The 22,991-nt window shown below is 44.2% G+C and overlaps 1 protein-coding gene across 1 annotated transcript in view; it reads right to left on the reverse strand.

Moving 5' to 3' along the window:
• Nucleotides 1-2,021: 2,021 nt before the first annotated feature.
• The window catches only part of LOC308096815 (spondin-1-like), a 116,704-nt gene continuing 95,734 nt past the window's right edge, over nt 2,022-22,991 (reverse strand). The window contains exons 9-16 of the mRNA XM_080444281.1: nt 15,155-15,295; nt 13,179-13,254; nt 12,617-12,802; nt 10,511-10,681; nt 9,798-9,965; nt 4,015-4,179; nt 2,319-2,585; nt 2,022-2,209 (exon numbers count right to left, since the gene is read on the reverse strand). Of these exons, the coding sequence (XP_080300407.1) occupies nt 2,046-2,209; nt 2,319-2,585; nt 4,015-4,179; nt 9,798-9,965; nt 10,511-10,681; nt 12,617-12,802; nt 13,179-13,254; nt 15,155-15,295 (1,338 nt within the window). The 3' untranslated portion in view covers nt 2,022-2,045. The remainder of the gene's footprint in view (nt 2,210-2,318; nt 2,586-4,014; nt 4,180-9,797; nt 9,966-10,510; nt 10,682-12,616; nt 12,803-13,178; nt 13,255-15,154; nt 15,296-22,991) is intronic.

A 22,991-nucleotide genomic window follows, 5' to 3' on the forward strand; every position in this document is an offset into this window, starting at 1 on the left:
ACAGGGGTAGCAGAACCAACCTGGATGAAGTCTAGGAAGGTTTTAAATGTATAAACACACACACGCGCGCGTGCACTCACACACACGCATGCACGCACGCACGCACACACACGCTCACACACGCTCACACACGCTAGGCTTCATCTTTACCTCTCTTTTTTTTTGGTATCATGTCAACCATTTCTCCCCATCTCTAAAGTGTACTGCGATAATGCTTAATCACAACCATGATAATCCTCCCAGTGTTTCCCATGTCTGTTAAATGTGTGGTTGGCATGGAAACAGGAATGGCATTGTGAGGTGTGTATTGAATTTTTCACCCGTCCCTAGAGTTCCACACCAAGGAATGCACATTAAGATCCCATCCCCCAGCTATAACACCCATCACACGGAGACCAGGATTCATTCCAGACGAGTTGCCAGCTAGGAGGTAGCACATGAACCCTTAGAGCTCTCTCATCTATATTTGCTCTAAGTACAAGTGACATACTTTGCAATAGAAAAACAGAGGGACTGCTTGGACTGCCATTGTGCCAAAATCCCTTCTTAAACCTTCTCTTCAAAAGCATTTCATCACAAGCTTTCTCTGAGGAGCAGTCATAGGCAAAGCAGTTTGGCAAGAATGAGAATACAGCATTTAGTTTTTATAACTACCTTTATCTGTTGGAGGTATTTCCCAATAGGGTAAATAATAGGGGACAATATTATAGAAAAATGTATTAATATTATCAACATTCAAATGTTGTATTTATTTTCTCACACACTTACCTTTAAACTGGATTAAAATCTGAATGCATCTTCAGTCAATAATTTGTTAATCTTTACTGCCCCCTTGTGGTCATTGTACGAACACAACCAGACGTAAAATAATCACTACACCTTCCACCTATTGTGCCTTTACGCAACTATGTTGTTGAATCCCAATAGGCTAGTTAAAGTCCCACATTCACACAATGAATACAGACTCAGGTGTATGAGAACAGTCAATGATATTGAACTTGGCCTCTCTGGGAAATATTATTTAGTAGCTAGCTGCTATCACCATCTAGTGGAAGAAAAGATGAAATACATTAACACATTTACATAACCCTTCCCCCCTTGGAGAAAAGACAAATCCATGTGACAAGATGTCACATTTACTTTTATTGTAAAGGTGATATTATTCCAAAATATTAATATGTTAGAGAGAGAACAGAGAAAAAGAGAAGGAAAGGGAAACATCTAGAAAACATCTACACAAGACTTTGGTAAGAATCTTGGGAGACATTCTTATCAAAAAATCCACAGCAAAAAAATAACAAAGTCTTCTAATAATGCTCCAAATCATATAGACTTCAATTGTGGTGCATCTACATGTACAGTAGTATAGCTGGATAGAAAATCATGGAGGCGGGCATTTTGTGTCCTATAAACAGAGTTATTTGAAGGCTTATAAAATACTGGAATGGCTGGGCACCTGTGCTTTTAAGTTCTGGAATATAATGCACTACTGAAAGATACCACAAGATATAACATTTCTATATCTCATTAAATCAATTGAAATTTCATAATCATCAATATTCAAGATATATTATACCACAACAAGTTTACAGTAATCTTGCAAAATAATCTTATATGTAACAGAGCTAGTTTGAGAGCACAGATAAGAATCAGTCTGGTGTAAATCCAGAGCTTTCAGTTTCGTACTGGGAGGCTTTGGATTTCCCCCTTCTCTAAATGACTGCTTTGTGAAACATTTCGTCTAAACACCTCAGAAAGACCTTCAAGTACAGTATATATTCCCTTCTGATGGCCATTCATCTGAATGCACAGGATGAGTGAGGGATTTAGCTATAGCAACCAAGAGAGTTCTCATAAACACTATCTAGTTTCTGAATTCAACCAATACTGATTCAAGTATGTGCCAGTTCAGCCCTAAACAGAGTGCATTGGATCATTGTGTGACATGTGCCACACCCTCTCTTGTTCCCAGCTCCAGTGCCATCCCTTAATAAATCCCCCTTCCACCCCACCCACCCCTTGTTGCCCTTCTAGGCTTCTACCTCCTAGCAGGGGTGCACATTACAAGCCCTGATCTCCTTCCTGTCTTTGCAGCTGGGAAGCTGGGCGCCCTTAAACCTCCGCTTTGCTGTCATAAGACGCTCTTGTATCCCCCCGCCACACAGCTTGGTGCATTCCGTCCAACTCGACCATGGCCTCATTTTGCAACCTGTGAAAAGCATAAATGTTTTGACTGTAACACCAGCATGTGGATTGGTTGACTGATTCACTGCAAGAAGAGAAACACACGTGAAAGTTGGCAAAGAAGGTTAACTAACCCGGATGTTCGGCAGTGATCTCCTCTCGGCCCTGTTTGCTCCTCCTCTTCTCGCGTTGCTCCTTGCGCCGTTTCTTCTCGTCGCTGTTCGCTTGGGCGCGGTTGCACTTCCTGATCTTGCATTTCTTCCGCTGGACGGTCTCGGGACAGGGGTCTCCTCCGAACTGAGGCTCTAGTTTCACCATGCGTGTCCGAATCATGTGACCTTTCCCACAGGACTTGTTACACTCTGACCATTCGGTCCACTCTGACACCATGCAGTCTGTGGCTGAGGAGAGAATGAGATGGATGGACGCAAGGTGTGATGAGAGAGATTCACAGTGGATGAAAAAGAAAGGACGGAAGGAAGGAAGGCAGGCAGGCAGGCAGGCAGGAAGGAAGGATTAAAAAGAAAACAAGATGAGATGAGGAGATTTAAGCAGTGATAAGGACAATATTTAGTGGCTTTCCATTAGGCTGAGCTATAATGTCGTGCACATGTCATGCATACATGATAATCCTCCAGGGAAACCAGCATGAATGTTATCTCAAAGTGATTATACAAAGCTGCCAACGTGATGAATATAATATACAATTCATAACAATACAAAAAGGCAATACCATTTGGTAAACTATAACCGAAACACAAGGTTTGAACGCTACTTACAACACACTAACAATCTCTAAGAACAAAGGCCGCCATCTGTGGGTTTCAGGCTGTGTGACGTTACTTTATAATCACCCCGTATAAGAGTCTTGTTTTATGTTAATCTGTCTTCCTGGTCTTTTACTGTGTGTGACAGGAATATTAACTCCTGCTCATGTGTGGATTGGGTAAATGTGTTCATCTGTGCATAGCAAGGGAGAGAGAGAGAGAGAGAGAGAGAGAGAGAGAGAGAGAGAGAGAGAGAGAGAGAGAGAGAGAGAGAGAGAGAGAGAGAGAGAGAGAGAGAGAGAGAGAGAGAGAGATAACGATGATGAAAAAACAGCAGCAGTGTTATCTCCCCCTGATCTTGGTGTTAATATGAGTGTAAACTCAGGTTAATCAGGTGCTGTCTACTTCTGCCACTCTCTTCTTTTATCTATGGTGTAAGCTGCTCGTGTTATCAGTGGAAGCACATATAACCAACGCTTGCCATTATTGATATAAATTCAATGTACTGTAGTTGCTATAACAGCGGCTGAACAGCCGCTAAAAAGCCTGCACCCTTGACTGCTTTGGAAACCAATCCTGTCACCGCTCCAATATGAAGGACCTCTGCAATGCAGTTATTTTTCTTTTATCTCTGAATTGTTTCCACCCAGTGTTAGCAACTACATTGAATTTAGATGTCACCAGACATATCAGTAGGTGGAGATCTCCGATTGCCTGGCAATGTGAGAGTATAATAGATGTGTCAGGATTCTCTGTTGTGGTATGTGTGTGAGGTAGTATTACTATACTTGTGAGGGCCAAATGTCTCCACAAGTGTAGTAGAATTTGAAAGACATTGTGAGAACCCTTTTCGGTAACACTTGCTATGCATCCCCATGTCTATAATGCATAAACATAATAATGCTTTAGAATGCTTATAACATTGTATAATCATAGTTATAAGAACTTATAATTAATCATAATGCGTTATAATAATAATCATAACACATTATAAAGCATGTTATAATGACTTATAATGATGCGTGCGTGAGTACAGTATGTGTGTTCAATGTACGGTACTTACGACACTCTGGTAGCATGCACTTCTCCACCTGTTCCAGATCCTCTGTGCATTCACCCAGCTCCACAGGGGACTTGAGCATGCGCTGGCGCGTCCGTAAGCCCTTCCCGCATGTGACACTGCAGTCACTCCAGTCCGACCATGGGGTCAGCATGCAGGGGATCGTGTCTATATGCAACAGAACTTATTCAGTACAGATTCTGTCCAACGGTGCTTACTGTTATATCGATGTATTACACTGATGCAAACTAAAACGAACAGATCAAAAATGCAAAATACGCTGTAAGCATGACAGACTACTTTGGTGGTAGTATCTATTCGGCACACCTCACTTATTCTGAAGAGATTATGAGAATAACACATTTGTCTTCATGATCCAGTGTAAATGTACTTGCAGATGACTATGTTGAGGATAGCCTTTTCCTATATAAACCCACTAGTATTCAGGGATTAAACAAAACTAATCTCAGCTGTCTCAATATGTTATTGGTGAAACAGCGTGAAAGGAGTCCTCCAACCTACTGCTGTGTATCCTAAACAATTAGCATACAATTATGATACTTTGGTATTATCGTTCTTTTTTTTTGTCTTTATTGTGGTCATCTTGTATACAGACAGTTTTATCATCATAAAATATAATGCATGTTGGCGACTGTTTCAAGTTCAACACATACAGTTCAATCATACTGTATGAATCCTTCACCTTTTAAATGCATACATACATATATGTATTTTTGCTCTATATATTACAAATTCTATAACATAACATTTCAACAATTCTTTTGACAATCAAAAACAAAGACAGAAATAATAACTAACAGCGGGGCAGCTTTAAAAAGGGAAAAGGGGGAGGAGAGCCTTCACATAATTACACACATTTGAGAATAGATGCAATGTCAGCTTTCACAAGACACAAAGAGAAGAAAAAGAAAAAAAACACCGCTTTCAGCTTTGTTTTGCCATTTAGCAGAAATCTGAGCGGGTTGGTTTTACGTATTCAGTCCATTTAGTCCAAATTCAGAAGAATTTGTCTTCCTGAGTTCTGAGTGAGAAAGACAGTTCTTCCATTCTATATATATCATGAATTATTTCAATCCATTCATCCACAGTGGGTGATTATGTTTGCAACCACTTTTCTGTGATAGCCTTCTTACTTGCCACTAGAAGGATCAGAATTAGTTTCTTGTCATTATTGTCCAGTAAGTCATATGGGAGGTTAACCAGGTATAAGGTATCAAACCGGAAGGGGATGATGATTGCAAAAACAACTTCCAAGTGTTCATGAATTTCCCTCCAATATTAATTCAAAGCTGGGCATTCCCAGAAAACATGGAAATGATTTGCTACATTGCTACACTCTGGCCACATGATCTCCAACAGCTTACCCCTATACCTCTGTATCATTTTTGCAGGGGTGTTATGAAATATCGTATATGATTTTTCCAATTAAATTCCCTCCACATGTTTGAACATGTTGATTCCCATAATACTGTACTTGTTTTCTCCCATTCCTCCTCAGTTATTGTAAAATTACCCTCTCTTTCCCATTTTTCTTTCACATAATGTCCTATTTTCAGTTGTAGTCTGTTGGAGACCTTTATACAGTCTAGAAATAATCCTACTACATGTAGGAGAACCTCCCGCTGACAAAAATACCCTCATAAACTCTGATGCCTCTAAATTCAAGAAACTTCCCAGATTTTGGTGGATATAGTGTCACTCTAAGCTGAAGATATCTATAGAAATATTTTTGTTCCAAACCATATTCCTTCTGAATGGATTCAAAGCTCCTGAGTGCCCCCTTGTGTACAAATGTGTAGTAGTTTGAGATACCCTTGTCAATCCATCTTAAATCGGCTATCAGTACTGCTTGGAATAAAATATGTGTCATATGCACAGCATCTTAACATTTTGGCTCCATTTCTCAGGCCAAATTTTTTCACTGTTTCTTGCCAAATCTTTTATGCCGTATTAATCCAGGGGTTGTTTTTATCCTTCATATTATTTATTAGCCTTTCATCTCAATTATGGCAGCCAGTGGGACCCCCTGTGACCATGCCATCTCAATATCTTTCCATCTTGCCGAATATGACGGGGTACACCAGCACACAAGAGGCCTCAATTGAGGCCAAACAAGAGGCAGCACACTAATATTCGCTCAGACAAGGGAGACCAAAACCTCCTGCCTCCCTTCTTAGTTGTACTGTTTTATATCTAATTCTGGGTTTCTTACCCTGTAGATACCCAGATACCAGTTTACTCTCTAAACTGGTTGGGTGTCACCTCCACCGGGAGGGATTCAAATAGGTACAGTAACCTCGGTAAGATGTTCATTTAAAAGAATAAAAGTTTTTCTGCTTCCCTGAAGAATGGGCACCAGCGAGATGTCTCCCAGACAAAAACAGTATAGTCATTTAAATAGGACTATGATCTGACAGAGCTGGGCCTATGTCACAATGTTTTATTTTATGAAAGTCTCTATTGAAAACTAAGTAATCTAACCTGGGTTATACTGAATCAATGCAATTGTTTTTCTGCTTATGGGTTTGGGCTCCGGTTTGCCCCCAGAAGCATCCCAATGCGGTTGCAACCGAAAATTATAGTCTCCAGCATTGATGAGGATGCCCTGTGAATATGACACCACTTTCCCTATTATCTGCCTTCCTTGTATTTAACTTCTAATATGTGTTCATAATTCACCCTGCGCGATACCAGTATGGCCACCCCTCTCCTATGGCCCGACTTGTGGTTGTAAGAAGATGAATATACATACTTAAAGGTAGGGTAAGTGATTTCCTTTGGTTAAAATAAGTGTTAAATAGCTATATTCTGATAGTACTCATTGCTATAGAGTGTTTGTTCAGTAAAAGGAGTCTCCTTGTCTCTCCAGCTCTTAATAAAACAGTTTCAGGTTTCATTTCAGGTTTCATTTCCAATTTTATCCAATCAGGATAGAGAACTCAATCAGGATATAGATTAAACAAGTGAAATTGGATGTGATGACACCAAGAAATGAGCAGGCAAAATTGGAACTGGAACTCTATCAAAATGAAGCTTAAAAATGGGTACTTTCTCCTGATTGGCTGAGATTTTGACACCTACCGGAAAAGGTATTTTCTGTTTATTAAAGAGCTGGAGAGACGGGGAGACTCCTGTTACTGAACAAACACTCTATAGCAATGATTACTATCAGAATATAACCTTTTAACAAAATATTTTTAGTTTTAAGCCAAAAATCACTTACCCTAACTTTAAAACCTGACTTAAGGTTAATTTGGCATGTTCTGTATCATTGAGGTGGGTCTCTTGTAAATGTGCTATTTGTACTTTATCCTTCTGTAATTTTGAAAGTATCTTGCCTCTCTTAATTGGACTAACTAGACCATTTACATTAAATTAAACTATCTTTATATCTTGCATTTAAGTTATACCCTGCATGAACATCATCACAGTGAAAGGCATCCCCTTAGCTGCCCAAAAAGCTGTGAAAAAACGAAAAGTATGCACCAAACCTAAAACATACAAAATAAAATCTCCAAGCTCCAAGGTAGAGGTCTCACATATGACCCTACACCAACTCTGAAAAGGTTTCAGTTGTAGATCCCCCTCTCTGGAGGGGGGCCCTTAAAATTGACAACATAGTTAGGTCTCATGTTTCTTAGTCCGATTTTCTATTTTCTTTAAATGTATTAGCTTGGTAAATAATTTTACTTTATCCAAAACAAAACGAAAAAGCAGAAAAAAAACAACAACATTTTGCTGTAATTAGACTCACCAATCTCAATTTAAAATTTTAATTAAGTTTTAACAGGATGTCCATCATCTTTTCATCTCACCGTCTGTGTTTGAGATTGTTCAACGCTCCCTGAAGTTGTGGATGATGATGTGTCTTTTCTGAAAGGCTGCAGCTTCTCCTTGTAGCCTTTGATCCTTGGGCGAAGTACTCGTTTCTCCCCACGTTGGGTGCTCCTCTGCCATGTCAGTAGTCGAATTCTCTCCATCAGTGTCTCCGGGGCTTGAATCACAATGACAGGGAGACCTCTCTTTGCCATGTCTTGTGTCGCCTCCACCGCCGTGTCATAGGTCTTGGTTTCCTCGTTCCCTAAGGTTCCACTCTTAGGCGGGCGGGATGGAGGGTTTTGCATTTTACATTCTGATCTTTCAATATCTTTCGTACCTCTGCATATTCTCTGCGCTTTTGGAGGATACTTGGGTGGTGGTCATTGTCCAAATCAATTCGATGGTCTTGCCACGTGAATCCTTTCTTTTGCCACGCCGTTTGGAGCACCATTTATTTAGTTTTGAAGCTGAGAATTTTGACCACAATGGATCTTGGTTGCGCCTCTACCGGTGGCTTAGGGCCTAGGAAACGATGTGATCTCTGGAGCTGTAGAGAATCTGTGTCTGATAGCTCCAAACCAACTTAGTAGTTTCTCCACAAATTTGTTCATTGATGTGGCGTCGTTTTCCGCCCCCTCTGGAACTCCATATATCCGGATATTTTCACACCTGGAGTGGCTTACTTGGACGATTTGGATTAGCGTCAAATTGAGCTAACATTTCCGACGTGACATCCTCTGTGTTCTGGATCCTTTCCTCCGCCTTTGTAATTCGGTCCTCTGCTTATTCCATGTTTTTGTTTGTTTTCTGTATTTCCTCTTTGATGTCTTCAAGTTGCTTTTTGTTATTTCGCCTGAATTCCTGCATTTCTTTGAGGATTGTAGCCAAACCTGTATTCTCAGGTCGAGCCGTGCCATCTTGGCTTCCGTGTTCAGGAGAGCTGCTGCGACTTCTTTCAGATTCGTCGTGTTTGTTCAGATTTCTGCTGGATTTTCTGTGTTGGGTTTTGTTACCAGCCATTTCTGCCCCTCTCTCGTTGTTTTAGATAGACGTTTGAATAAACAATTTCACTGTTTATGGGGCTTTCTGTCGATTTCTTATCGGGAGCGCCTTCACTATGCTGTCATCCTGTTGGTGTCACAACCGGGGTATTATCATTCTTAACCTAGGTTTTTGCTGTTCTACATACAGCCAACCAGTTGAAAAAAATGCAGATTGGCTTTAACCTTTTGCTTTTATGAAATATCCGAGGCCATTAGGGTTTCATGGAAGATCAATTTACAACTTAAACAATAGAACATGTAGTTTATTGCTAGTTTGACCCATACTAATACAGTTTCATCTCATAAAAATTACTGAAATCAGTCGTGGTGACTGAGAACTTCATCCATCCATGAGTATTATTCTCCAAGGTCCTCCTCAGTGAAGGAAGAAAGAAGTTACAGGAGCGCTACTATTATCCCTCAACTGCTCATGGAAGGGAAAATTATGTCCAAAGGGCATAAAAATCCAAGTCCAGGCACTCAGTAAAAGGCCTTTATTACATTTGGGCTAGAGATATTAAAATACAAGTATCGGCTTTGTGCCTTCTTCAGGGTGTCAATACAGAGAAATAGTGTTTATCGTTCCAATTTTAGTATATTATACAAAAATTGGAACGATACAGTTCGTTGCGTGTGCACCTTCTTCAGGGTGTCATTAGACCCTGAAGAAGGCGCAAGCCGACACGCGTTGGTGTATTGTAAATGTCTCTAGCACAAATGTAATAAAGTCCTTTTACTTATAAAATTCATTTTGTATGCCTTTTGGGCATAATTTTTCCTCTCTCCTGAATATCCTCAGTGATGGGTTTGAATATTCAACCCATCATTGAAAATAAGTGCACCATTTGTCAAAACTGTAGAGAAGACACTTTATAGCCTTGTAGTTGCAATGCTGCTACTCACGGCACTCTGGCATCATGCACTTCTCCACCTCCAACACCTCTGCTCCGCAGATGGAGCCGTCGGCAGGTGGCATCTTAACCATGCGTTCCCTCCTCTTCATGCCTAGGCCACAAGTGGCACTGCAGGTATCCCACTCACCCCACTCTGTGACCAGACAGCTGCTGGGAGCTGGCAACAAGAACCAAAAAAGCTACTCTTAGGCTTGTCACAATTATTACATACTGCAAACGCCTGATCACAATTATTTGAGATAATCGCTCATTTTTGTGGTAATAGCATATCTACAAGCTCACAAAGCGGCGCATCGTGACACGTTAGGAGCTTGTAGATGGGGTATGTTCGGCACAGATCACCATTGTAGGACTAAGAATTAATATGACTAATAATACTGTTATACACAATGGAGTCAACGCTCTGCATTTATAGATGTTATGTATCAGCAGAATGAGTGAATTGTGTATTACTCACCCTCATGACTCTTTTCTTTTTTCTTTTTTTTGGGACTAAAATAGCTGTCTGGTTGAGATTCTTCTGGGCATGTGTAAAACTAGACAATGTTTTTTGTCAGAGGAGCTCACTGCATTCTTCATTGACGACACACTTGTCAGTGACAATTGAGTCTTTTTTTTTGTCATTTGACTAAAATAGATGTCTGGTCGAGATTGTGCTGTGCATGTGTAAAACTAGACAAAGTTTTGTCAGAGGGAACTCACTGCATTCTTCATTGACGACACACTTGTCAGTCTCCTCTGTGGGCAGTGTGCAGACCGAGCCATCCTCAGGGAACTGCTTAACGTAACGCTCGCGTGAACGTGTGCCCAATCCACAGGACATGCTACACGGAGACCAGGTGATCCACTCTGACATCATGCAGGTGGACGCATCTGTGGGAGGTGGGGGAGGTCAAATAAATACTCGGCAAAGTATTGTGCTGCTCTGGTCTGTTTGTGAATGTTCTCATGCTCTGGATTGTAGTGGCCTTCTGTTCTTGTTGGAAAATACAGCAATTCAGAAGTCATAATTCTAGGAGTGTAAACACATTTTTATGGAAGTTAAATTGTCCTAGCTTTTACAGTACATAACAACCAGACAGTGACCAAGTACAGTATATATCACACCCTCCTCTATCTAATATTGTGATCATGGCTGAAAGACTGCAAGTCTGTAGTATTTGTATTTAGTCCTGATACATTAAAGGCAGGGCAACAGATCATTTTAAACGCTGGCTAATCAAATAATCAGTAAATATGTTAGAATTTGGCATTCTCATAAACAATAAACACGTTTTAGAAATGTTGGAAAAAGTGTAAGAAGTCCAACTTGGTAAACTCACCTAAACTCCTAAAGGGATCTAGATATAAATACATAAACATGGATACTTATCATCAATATGCATTTAATGTAACCTTTTACACTAGAGAGGCTTCCAGAGCATTGCAAATACATTTATATTTTAAATGCAAGACATTTACAATATTCGCTAACTGTATACCGGTAGGCCAATATTGTAGCAAGCACTGAGCAACAGCAGCTTCCTCCACTCGTGATGTCATCACTGTGCATTTCCATTATGCTACCAGTAGGGTCACATTTTCGAAACATCTAATTTTAAGTAATTTCCATATAATCATATGAAAAAAAGAAACTGATATTGTTGTTTAGATATGGACTAGTATGTAAATATCAAAAGTTGTTTCTTATCTGTTGCCCTACCTTTAATATCTGTAGCCACCGTAGGAGCAGATAAGGGGCACAGTAATTTAACTCTGATAGTGTACACATATAATATTATAATAGTGTTATTTTTGTACACTCTCAGAGGTACAGATGGATACATTCATGACAATGACACACATGATTACATTGACACCTTCATTTCCCATGGGACCAATAAACGTCTATCTGTCTGAGGATTTTACCTCTGTGTCCTCCTGGTGGATTGATTCGTAACAAATTCAACTGACCTGATATTCATACTGGGAATTCATATTGGGAATACTATGTCACAGTAGCATTTGATTAATTAAACTGCCACCTTGACTGTAGGAATATGAAACAATATTTGTATAATACTTGCCATTAAACGAGGGGGAATAAGGTTATTTGTAGCTGTTGTTAAATGATGCAGTTCTCTTTCAAAAGTTATTTAAAAAAAAATCTAATGTGAAAACAAAAACAAACAACCTGAGAGAGTGTACACGGATGACCTGTAATGAATCCAAATAAATTGTAATGAATTAAACTGCCTTTCTGAAATAATACATTACTATATGCCTGTTACAGTTTTGTTTATAGTCAACAGCATGATCATATAAATAAATTCCTAAGTGAATTACTCTACCTCTACCTATCAAACTCTTATGTGAAAAAAACTATTATCAGTGTAACTAATAGTTACACCAGTACAACTCCATCGACCATGATATTTATTAGCTTGTCTCATAAACACCATCACCCTGGCTATTGCCACTTTATTGGCCGCTGTACAAATGAGCGGGGGGCATCGTCGACGGCCCCTACGCCAATAAAGGCCAGCCTCAAACTAGCCCTGACCTTTAAGTATGAACACATTAATCGGTGCAATAACCTTCAAACACAAAGAGAGATGATGAAAAACACTCAGAGTGCTCATGAGGGGGAGCCCAGCGGATGCTCAAGGCAGCCAGCTATGCTTTCAGACAGCCAGGATTAATTTAGATGTCTGTGAGACCTCATAACTGGAACGCGATATTACGCTCAATATTTATACAGTATATATTGGAATTTTAGATTGATGCCACATCACAGCCACTACAGTCTCTTTCCTGGTGGGTGCTCACCCTCACTGTCACTGCAGCCAGGCCCCATGCAAGGCTCAAAGTCCTGGGTGTGTGGGCAGGGAACGCTGAGGTCCAGCTGGGCTTTCAGCATCCTCTGCCTCATGCGCTTGCCCTTCTCGCACGTGGCCGAGCTGCAGGCGGACCACGGAGACCAGTTGGAATAGATGCACGTCTCAGGGGTGTCATCTGCGGAAGAGGAAGGAACCGTTTTTGTCTGATTCATACTTGGATGCGTATTGTGCTGCGTGGCGAAAATAGGCGATCAACAAGCTCACAACGCCTCACAGCGGGACGCGCTGTGAGCTTGTAGATTGCCTATTTTTGGTGAACGACACCGACGCACAACTATGTATAAATCAGGCTTTTACTGTTAACTGAGACAGAGAGAGGGATACAAGGAGACAGACAGAAACTGTGTGTGTGTGTGTGTGTGTGTGTGTGTGTGTGTGTGTGTGTGTGTGTGTGTGTGTGTGTGTGTGTGTGTGTGTGTGTGTGTGTGTGTGTGTGTGTGTGTGTGTGTGTGTGTGTATGTGTGGGAGGTGGTGGGGGTGGGGCTCGAGACCTTCCTCTTTCTCTTCCTGGGCGATATCTGCAACAATGTCATCCACATTATCTGGCACGATGTTGCACTGCTCACCCTACAGACACACAAACACATGACTTCAGCAAACTGCACCACTCTGCCAATGATAAGCGCCTCTATGTCTATCTGCTACTGATGGCTATCATAGACAGAATGTGCGACAGCAGGCAAATAGGAAGGTCAGCTTAGACACCCACAGCTTCACTGAATTCTCCCCCATTCGTTATATTTTAGACAAACACAGGACAATACACTAATATACATGTTCATCATTTTTTTCATTCAAACCTTTATTTATTCTCAAAAGACATTGAGGTTGCCCTCCTTTGCAGTGTCGTCGAGATACATCACAGTACAATTTCATATTCATAGCAATTTTCACATCAATGAGTGTGTGTGAGCATGCGTGGGGGGGTTCTATTCTCTGCTGAACAATCAGGTAATTTAATTATCCTTTTACCATAAAATCAATACTTGAGCTAAATAGTTCCATCTGTTTTTATTCGTCACCATAGAAATGAGCAGATAGTGGCTGAAAATGAGTCCCGTATTTATAACAGTTATACTATACACAGGACATTACAGCATAGCCAGACATGATTGAATTGTTTTCATATACAAAGAGCCTACATGATGATCTCAGAGAATTCCATTCCAAAAGCTTGCCTGTGCTGTAAATGATCCCCTGGAGTGCACCTACAACAACAGGTACTTCAAAGAACCAGCCTCAGCTAGCTTACAAGAATCAGAATAAATGTATCGGTGTAGAGTAAATGAGAGGTTTCCGTGTAGATAATATTCGATCCATTGATTTATAAGGAGGAGGCCCTGCGGAGAAGATGAAGAGACTCATTACACTGTGTCTCACAGGCTGACTGATTCGCAGAACACTGTTTGTGTTCAGTAAATTCACCCATCCAACCCGGGCCCTGCAGAGGAAGTGCTGCTAAACCCGGAGTACTGCTCTATTGATCACACAGGACTGATCTGATCTTGTACATGGGGGCATGGGGAATGAGCTGGAAGGAAAGCTTTCTCTTTGCCACCGATTTGGAAGCTTTTAATGGCATCTATATTTCACAGCACTGACTTGAAATATCGAACGACACTAGTTCCATTTCAAAGTGAATCTAATTTTCATGATTTATCACAGCATCCTCAACGACGAGGGGGGAGAGAGGGACAGGGGATTAGATGGAGGATAGTCAAGCAATAGAGACATGATATCAAGTGAACAAACAAAGACAGTGGAGATGAACCTACATGTACTCAGAGATTCAGATTGAATCACGATTGCCGATGTAAAACAAAAGAGAAGCAGATATAACAAGGGCGTAACTAGCTGTTAGGGGGCACATGCAGAGGTTGATTCAAACCATGTATATTTAATTGCCTATTGTGTGTGCTATTTATTATCTTAAAGTTCTGCTCCCCCAGAAGTTGTGTTTCTTTTGTTCGGTTAATATCTTTTTGAATCTTACCCATGAAAATCATGGTTGTTTCTTGTGCTCTGCATATCTCCAAACATGTTTTACAATTAAAAGGAAATTCTTATGTTTTCGTCATGGTGTTTAGTTTGGATGTTCTCTGTGGTTACTCATCGTATTACCCGATTGTATTGGGGTTCTGGAGGATCAAACATAAACATATTTATACTGTAGATGGTGGAATAATAAATGAGGCCAAAGATAGGAGCAAAGGAAGAGATATTGTTAGATCCTTTAGGATAATGTTTTTGTGGAGAAAAATACTAATCCCAATGATTTAAACCACACCAGAGGACAAGTGGACACAGACTTTAAACATTTGTTGCTGCCTCCACTCTCAATTGACTAACATTGTGTGAATCAATAACTCAATTCAATTCTGTAGTATCGCTACCTAGGGGGCTAGCATGTGACTGTAACAAGACTTAGTGCAGAAGAATAGGAACTGGTATAAGAGTATAAACAGACCTTTCTGGCAATGCGCTCCACCACCAACCTGGCCACCGGAGTGATGGCACCTCCCTCAGAGTCATAGAATGGGCTCTGGGGGTGATCTAGACTGGTCAAGGGACGGATCTTCTCCTGGGGCACCGTTGGCTTGTTAGGGGACTGAGGGGAAGACATGTACCCGACAAACACACACAGACACAAGCATACTGTATGTCAGAAGAGAGCACATGCAGGTGGGCAACTACAGTGTAGTCAGCTCATTAATCTTTGGACTCGAAGCCACGAACAACAGGCTCCATCCTTTGAATAGCAACACAAGTTAATTTTGCCCTCACTCACTCAAAGTCGCACAAAGTAAAAGTCACACTGAAAGGACGAGGCGCAAAGTCCGTAGAGGAGCAGCAGCCAGCATGGAGCTGATACAGGTTCCACAGCCAGAGGCAGAAAACCAGAACACTACTCATTCATTCACCGCCCACGGAGGTCACGCGGCGGAAACCATCCGGGATTTGGTGTGTGTAGGCTGTGGGTGTGTGTGGGTGATATAGTGCATTTGCCAAGACCCCAAATTGAACAAATCGGTACAAATTGGGTGGACAAGTTCTAGTTGTGATCTTTGTATTGCTATACTATACATGCCTAGATTGTCATAGACCTTGCTGACCGGAAGCTTATTAGTGTTTTCACCTCTTAAAGTAATATACTGTTCAAAAACAGGAAAGCACCTTTCCTGGAAATCATTTGTATTTCATTATATCCTCTACCTGGGGCGTGTCTGCACTATTGGCAACCCATAGATACTTGTAATAAGCTCCTATGTAATTTTTTAAAGTAATTTGTCAAATACACAGTGGTATTTAAGCCGCCATTGGTACTGCAGATTTTCAGGTTTAAATCATTGCAGTGTGTTTTCCAATTAAGAATACTTTTTCACAAAGGTAACACTTGCATCCTATGCATCTCATATAATGCATATAAACATACTTATAATTATGCATTATAATTGGATTACAACACTGTATAAATTATATGTATACACACTCCTAATTTCTAAGCACTAATACCAAGAATCATAACGCAAAGCATTTTACAATTACTTATTAGGCCAAGTATTACAATACTTTTTAATTACTGGATTGATTGATTGATTGGTTGAATACTTTATTATTCAGTAATGTAAACAGCACGAGGTACAGTCAGACATTAAGGCTAAAAATATATCACAAAAAGGTCCTGGGGATTTCCATTGTGGTCCTATGTATTCAATTCATCAACATAGCATAAAAAAATACAATAATGCTGGTCATCGACAAATACAAAACACTATACGTACAAATGTAAATGACACCTCCTTTCTATGGGAAATTGCATTTACCTCCCCTTGTGGTCTCCTGATAGATAGGTTTTCAGGCTAGTTTTGAAAGAAACCAGGCAGTGATTCACATGTTTTAATGGATGGTGTCAGGGCATTCCACATTTTGGTGGCAGAGTAGTAGAATGAGAATGTTCTATATTTGGGTAGTACCAGATCGTTGTTGCTCCCTCTAGTATTGTGGATTTGTGGCTGTGGGTGTCACTCACTTTGGAGAAGTCGTTAGTCAGGTATGAGGGTATACACTAATATATAGACTGACTGTTATAATGATATCATCATTACAGAGTGATTATAAGTCAGTATAAGTGGTTCGTCAGTTCGTTTGTGTAGGGCTACACAGACAATTGGGACATCAACCAAGAAGTGGTATCGTCATCCAGTTCAATGAGGCTGGCTCCATGTGGTGATTTGAAGATTGGGCATTAATCGATGATGTGTTCGACAGTCTGTGGTTTTCCGCATTCACAGAGATCATTGCTAAAGTATAAGTGGTCAATGGGTGCTTTGGCCTTTCTCCAGTGTTCGTTGCACCCCCCCCTTATTTCAGTGTGTCCATGGTCAAATTTGACTGTCTGTCTGCTTTTATATGAACACAAAAACTCAGGGTTACGGATGTAACCCCGGTTTCTTTAGAATTCGGAGTAACATACTCACTATGGGATATCAGCGCCCCCTGGCGTTGATGCAGAGCTACATACCATAAACTCCCGGGCCATTCATCGGCTGAGAAGGGTATGTCACGTGTCCGGTAGACCGGAAGAGGTATAAAACCTCTTGCGTGACGTGGCTCATCCTCTTTAACACGCTCTCTGCATGCAGATGCACACAAACAGGGGTGTTAGGTGAGTATGTTACTCCGAATTCTAAAGAAACCGGGGTTACATCCGTAACCCTGAGTTTCTTGTCTAATTCTCCGTAACATACTCACTATGGGATACATAAACCCCCCTGGGGCTTATAGCCATACCGAAAACCCTCTCAGGTCCGCACGCCCCCTAGCCATAAGGCCCCGTCCCCATGGACGTGACCTTCGGCCTCACGGGCGCCCCAGCCCTCCGGGCCGGGGTGCGGTATATAATTGAAAGAAAAGGACCCTGACAGACCAAGTCTGCCTATTCATCTAATGAACAGACACAAGTCTGACCCATAAGTGAAAACAAGGAAACAGGGCCTCCTCCCCTGGAAACCTACCAACGGTGGTTCCGAGGGGACTCAAGAGAAGGAAGGTAGAGAAGGGAAAAAAGGCGGGTTACACAAAAGACCTGCCTAACCTCCCCTACCCTAACTAGAGACAGCCGCTATGTCCAGTACAGCGTGCGCCACTGACGCCGCTGCCACATCCAGGCTGTAGAAGGCCGCAAAAGTCGATGGAGACGACCAGTTTGCGGCCGCGCACACCTCCTGGACCGACATTTCCCTGGAGAGGGCCCAGGAAGTAGCCACGCCTCTAGTAGAGTGAGCCTTCAGTCCTTCTGGAACTGGAGCGCCACTACTGACGTAGGCCAGCCTAATGGCATCCAAACTCCATCTAGAAAGCGTCGCCTTAGTCACTGCCTTCCTCCGACCATCTGGGCCGAAGGAGACAAAAAGTTGCGACGACGACCGGCCGACCGCCGTCCTCTGGCAGTAGAGCTTCAACGCCCTCACTGGGCAGAGACAGTGCAGCCGCCTATCCTCTGCCGAAGCGAAAGGAGGCGGATGAAAAACTATCAGCTCAACCGGTGTCTGGGTCACCATTCCGTTCTTGGGAACAAACGCCATGTTGGGCTTAACCAAACCCTGCTGTCGTCTCCCAAGAGCCTCATGCACTCCGAACTTACTGAGAGCGCATGTATGTCGCTGACCCGTGTAGCTGTAGTGAAAACAACCACAAGAACCGTTTCGAGACTAACGATCTCCAGATCCATAGAGTGAAAAGGCTCGAACGGTGGGAGGCAAAGCGCCCCCAGCACCACCGCCAGGTCCCAGGCCGGGAACAGAGGCCTAGAGACCGGCCTGGCCCGCCTGGCACCGTTCATAAAACTACGCACCAGCGGATGTCGGCCAACCGTCATGTCATCGAAACCCACGTGACAAACGGAAATGGCCGCCTGGTACACCTTAACCGTCGAGAAAACCAGACCTTGGTTCAATTTGTCCTGCAAGAACATGAGGATGCCGCGTACCGAGGCCCGGAAGGCCTCAACCGGCGGTGACTGACTCAGACACCATGACACGAACAGGTTCCACCTGTCGTCGTACGCAGACCTCGTGGAAAGGGCCCTCGCCCCCTGGATGGTAGCTACCACCTCAGGGGGCAGGCCATAAGAAGTCAAGGTCTCCCCCTCACGGGCCAAGCCCACCGGTCTAGGTCCTGAGGTTGCTTGTGGAAAATCCCGACCCCTGCCTGCCGTAGCAGATCTCTGATCGGGGGGAGGGCCCAGGGCTCGTTGTAGAGGAGAGGATTATTCCTAACCTCCACGCGCCCCACGCCAGTGCCACCAGTGGCACTGACAGTCCGTGGAGTCTGACAAGTTGAGAGGACCAACTCCAGTGACGGGAATGCATAAAGCAGTTCAGTCGGCCAACCTGGCCCAGATCTGGCTTGTTATCTCCGGAGGAGAGGCCAATCTGCGTACCAAAAAATGCCCCTGGACAACAGAGTCGCTCCACTGTTCAGGAGGCCCGGTACCTGTGAGGCTCTGGTTGACGTAAGGCGCGCGTCGCACCACAGCGTCAGATCGCCAGCTAGCCTGTCCAACACTGGAGAGGCCAGGCCTCCCTGCTTTTTGGCATAGCACACGGTCGTGGTGTTGTCGGTTCCGATCAGGACATGACAACCTCAGGTGGACGGGGCTCCAAGAGCCCACATCCACCTCCGGGGAAAAAAGGTCACATGTGGGGCTTGTCCAAACGAAACAGGTGTAAGGCCGAAGTCATGAGACCCGTCGCCTGCACGCATAGCCTGTATGTGACTTGTCGCCTCACGCGAGAAGACCCTAGGCCGAAACGCTGTCTATCCCGCCCGGGACAGACGCGCCGTGAGCCTGGTCTAGCCCAGCGAGATCCCCTATGAAGGTGGTCTGCTGAGACGGGACCAAGACGCTCGACGGACGGTGACGGTGAAAAACCCCTCGACGTCAAGTGGGGAAACGGCCACGTCTGTGTGCCGCGCCACCTCCTGACTGTGGTGGATAGAAAGGAACGTGGAAATAAGCATTGAAAACAATGCTGGTCCACCCATCTCCTTAACGCACCGTCCGCAGAGAGGGTCACACACCAGTACAACCACAGTGTGTTGTTGTTGATCAGGGGAGCTGACCAGTACAACCACAGTGTGTCACTGCTGTACTGAAAAACCCCTACACACACAGTGTACCACTGAAGTACCGGGATAGTAAACAGTTCCGGACTGCAAACTCTCCAACAAGCTGCCTCAGCAAGCGAGTCAGGAGGGGCTCTGATGTCACCCAGTGCGGACAACGCACACGTTTCCAACCGGACCGGTGATGTCGCCACGTGATCCAGCGGACCCGCACGTGCGGGGCCGTTAGAGACCGTGGAAGGGTAGCGGTGGTAGGTGGCCACCGTGGTGTTGCTCTAGCGGGGCTGGCTATGCGCTGCACCAAAAAACAACACTGCACTGTGTTGTTGTTAGTGAGGCCAGTTAGCCGCCAATTGAAGCAACAGCAGCCTGACTGGAGGTTATGCAAACCTAGCAGCTAACAAGCTAGTCAAGGCTAAATCACCATGAGCCAAGAAACGTTGAAATCCGTTTCCAAGGGAACCTTTTTTTTTTTTTTTTTTCTTTTTTTTTTTGTGTGCGTTGCCATGGGGACCAAAGACGCTACTACTGGTGCCAGCAGCGCTAACCCTGTGCGCGTTGCCATGGGGACCAGTGACGCTGCCACTGCCGCCAGCGGTGCTAACCCTGAGGTGACCGCTCGAGGCAGTAGAGGGAGGTACTAATGGTCCGTCCCGAGGACCCGGCGGGGTCACGTGACTGTTCACGGGGACCTCGCCTGACGTCAGAATCCGGTTTGTCCGCCAGCGCAGCCTGTCTGTTTCCATGGAAACCAACGGCGCTGTCACTCTGACAAACGGGGCCGTCCGAAATAAGCCTACCTTGGCCGTCGCCCTCTCGTCTGAGCCCAAAGGCTCCGGACGGAGCGTCGACAAAGTCGTCCTCCCCGTAGGGAGTGCTTTGTCGTTCGTTAGTGGCGAACGAGGCCTGTAGTCCGTGAGGCGGTACGGCAAAAGGGGCATCTGTCCCTCCAAAAAGGCGGAGACAGAGGTCCGCTCTTTGACCCAAGTATTTATTGAGACCCTTCAGATTCAGAATGGGTCGTACCCCCCCCCCCCTTCTTTTCCACCAGAAAATATTACGAATAGAAAACCAGTTGGTTCCGATTCATAGATAGTTCTCTGACTATGTTACTCTGAATTCTAAGGAAACCGGGGTTACAACGTAACCTCGAGTTTCTTGACAAATTCTTCGTAACATACTCACTATGGAGAGAGAGAGAACCCCCTCTCTCAGAGACATGGTTGCCTTATCCTCTGCAAGAGAGGAACAACACCGTGTCTGGTATAGGAGATTTTATGCATAAGAGCACGTGGAAAACACACCAATACAACCACAATGTGTTGTTGCGGACCAGGGGAGCTGACCAATACAAACACAGTGTGTCACTGCTGTACTGAAAAACCCTGTACACACACAGTGTAACGCTGATGTACTGGGATAGTAAACAGAAGTATCGGAAGTCATTCTTTAATAGCGCCCTCGCTCAAGAGGAAGGAGACTTCCCCCCTCAGAGTGACGGCTGCTAGACCCTTTGCATGGGAAAACAATACTTTTCTGTCATGGGGGGTTTTTGTGGAGAATTGCAGCCTGAAACCCTTTAGTATTGTGAGCAATACCTAAGGATTCGACTTGCAAACCTTCCATTGCTCCACACACCGAGCGAGTGGATTGGATGGTGACGTCATCGGCCGCTCGGAGAGTGGGAGCGTTGCCATGGGGACCGTTGCCATGGGGGCCAGTGACGCTGCCACTGCCGCCGGCGGTGCTAACCCTGAGGTGACCGCCCGAGGCAGTAGAGGTACTAACGGTCTGTCCCAAGGACCTCGCGGGGTCTACGTGACTAGTCACGGGGACCTTGCCTGACGTCAGCATCCGGTTTGTCCGTCACCGCAGCTTGTTCGTTCCCATGGGAACCAACAGCACTGCTACTTGGACAGACGCAACGCTGGCCCTCGTTTAGTAGCGCTGGTAAGCCCTGGCCAACGGAGGACTCGGAGGAGTCACGTGATTGGCCACGGGAAAAAACCCCGGCGTCAGAATTAAGCCCATAGATATATACAGTGAAAACTAGATCACACCACTGGATATATATATCTATGAGTAATCCTACCTTGGCCGTCGCCAGAGTGTAGAAAAGAGAGTAACGTCACGCTTTGATCTCGCCGCAAAGCGGGCCTCTATGGGCTATAGTTCCAACATTGGAACTATCTCATTGACGTAGACAGAGCACTTCCGCCTTCCATTCTCACAATGGGATCGACGCTACTGTCATTACTCTCTTCCTAACTCACTCTGGCCGCCGCCATCTTGTCTCGACAAAGTCGTCCTCCCTAGGAGGTGCTTTGTCGCCCTCCAGCGGCGAACGTGAGGCGGTACGGCCAAGGGGTCATGTCTGACCGAAGTACTTCCGGTTCACAGTGGTGCTTGGGCACTTCCTGTGGGACGGATGCCTGTGAGGCGACAAAACCTTCCTCCCCGTAGGGGATGCTTTGTCGCTCGTTAAAGGCGAACGTGGCCTGCGGGAAAGGGGGCATCTGTCCCTCCAAAACGGCGGAGACAGAGGTCCGCTCTTTCTGACTCAAGGACTTCCGGTCCACAGTGGCGTTTCGCTGCAACCCGTGAGACGGAAGCCTGTGAGGCGAAAGGCAAAACCGACGTGACCCCATTCCACTGGCGCATTTGCGCCCTCTGGCGGACAGGGGTGATGTCGGTTTTTATATTACCTTCATATGATCCAAAAAACATGCACAGATGTTATCCAACAATGTCTAGAACATCGGGACTCGGGTGTTCCAGACATTGTGGCTTATGAATCGAGAACGTTGATACATTACATGCACAGATATTATCCCATCAATGTCTGGGATACCGGAGTTCGGGCATCACAGACATTGTGGACTTATACACAGAGAGCATTGGAGCAGAGAAGCCCGCTTGCAGGGGACTCCATTGCTCCGCTGCTCTTAAGCCACGTGAAAGAAAGAGATTGTTTGTAACATGTAACACATTTATTTCTTTGGCAGAAAAAAATTGTACATTTAAACACACATTCGTTTTCACTAAACAAGACCCTTTGGCAGTCAAGGAGCCGTCCATCTTGTCCATCGAGGCATGTAAAGCTACTGTTCTCTTCCCCAGCAAGAAACGGCCTGGGGGAGGGGGGGCTGAACCGGTCTGTGCACCGGTGAGAGTCT

Source organism: Gymnoscopelus braueri, assembly GCF_963280865.1.
Source record: "Gymnoscopelus braueri genome assembly, chromosome: 1".
NCBI classification, from domain to species: domain Eukaryota; kingdom Metazoa; phylum Chordata; class Actinopteri; order Myctophiformes; family Myctophidae; genus Gymnoscopelus; species Gymnoscopelus braueri.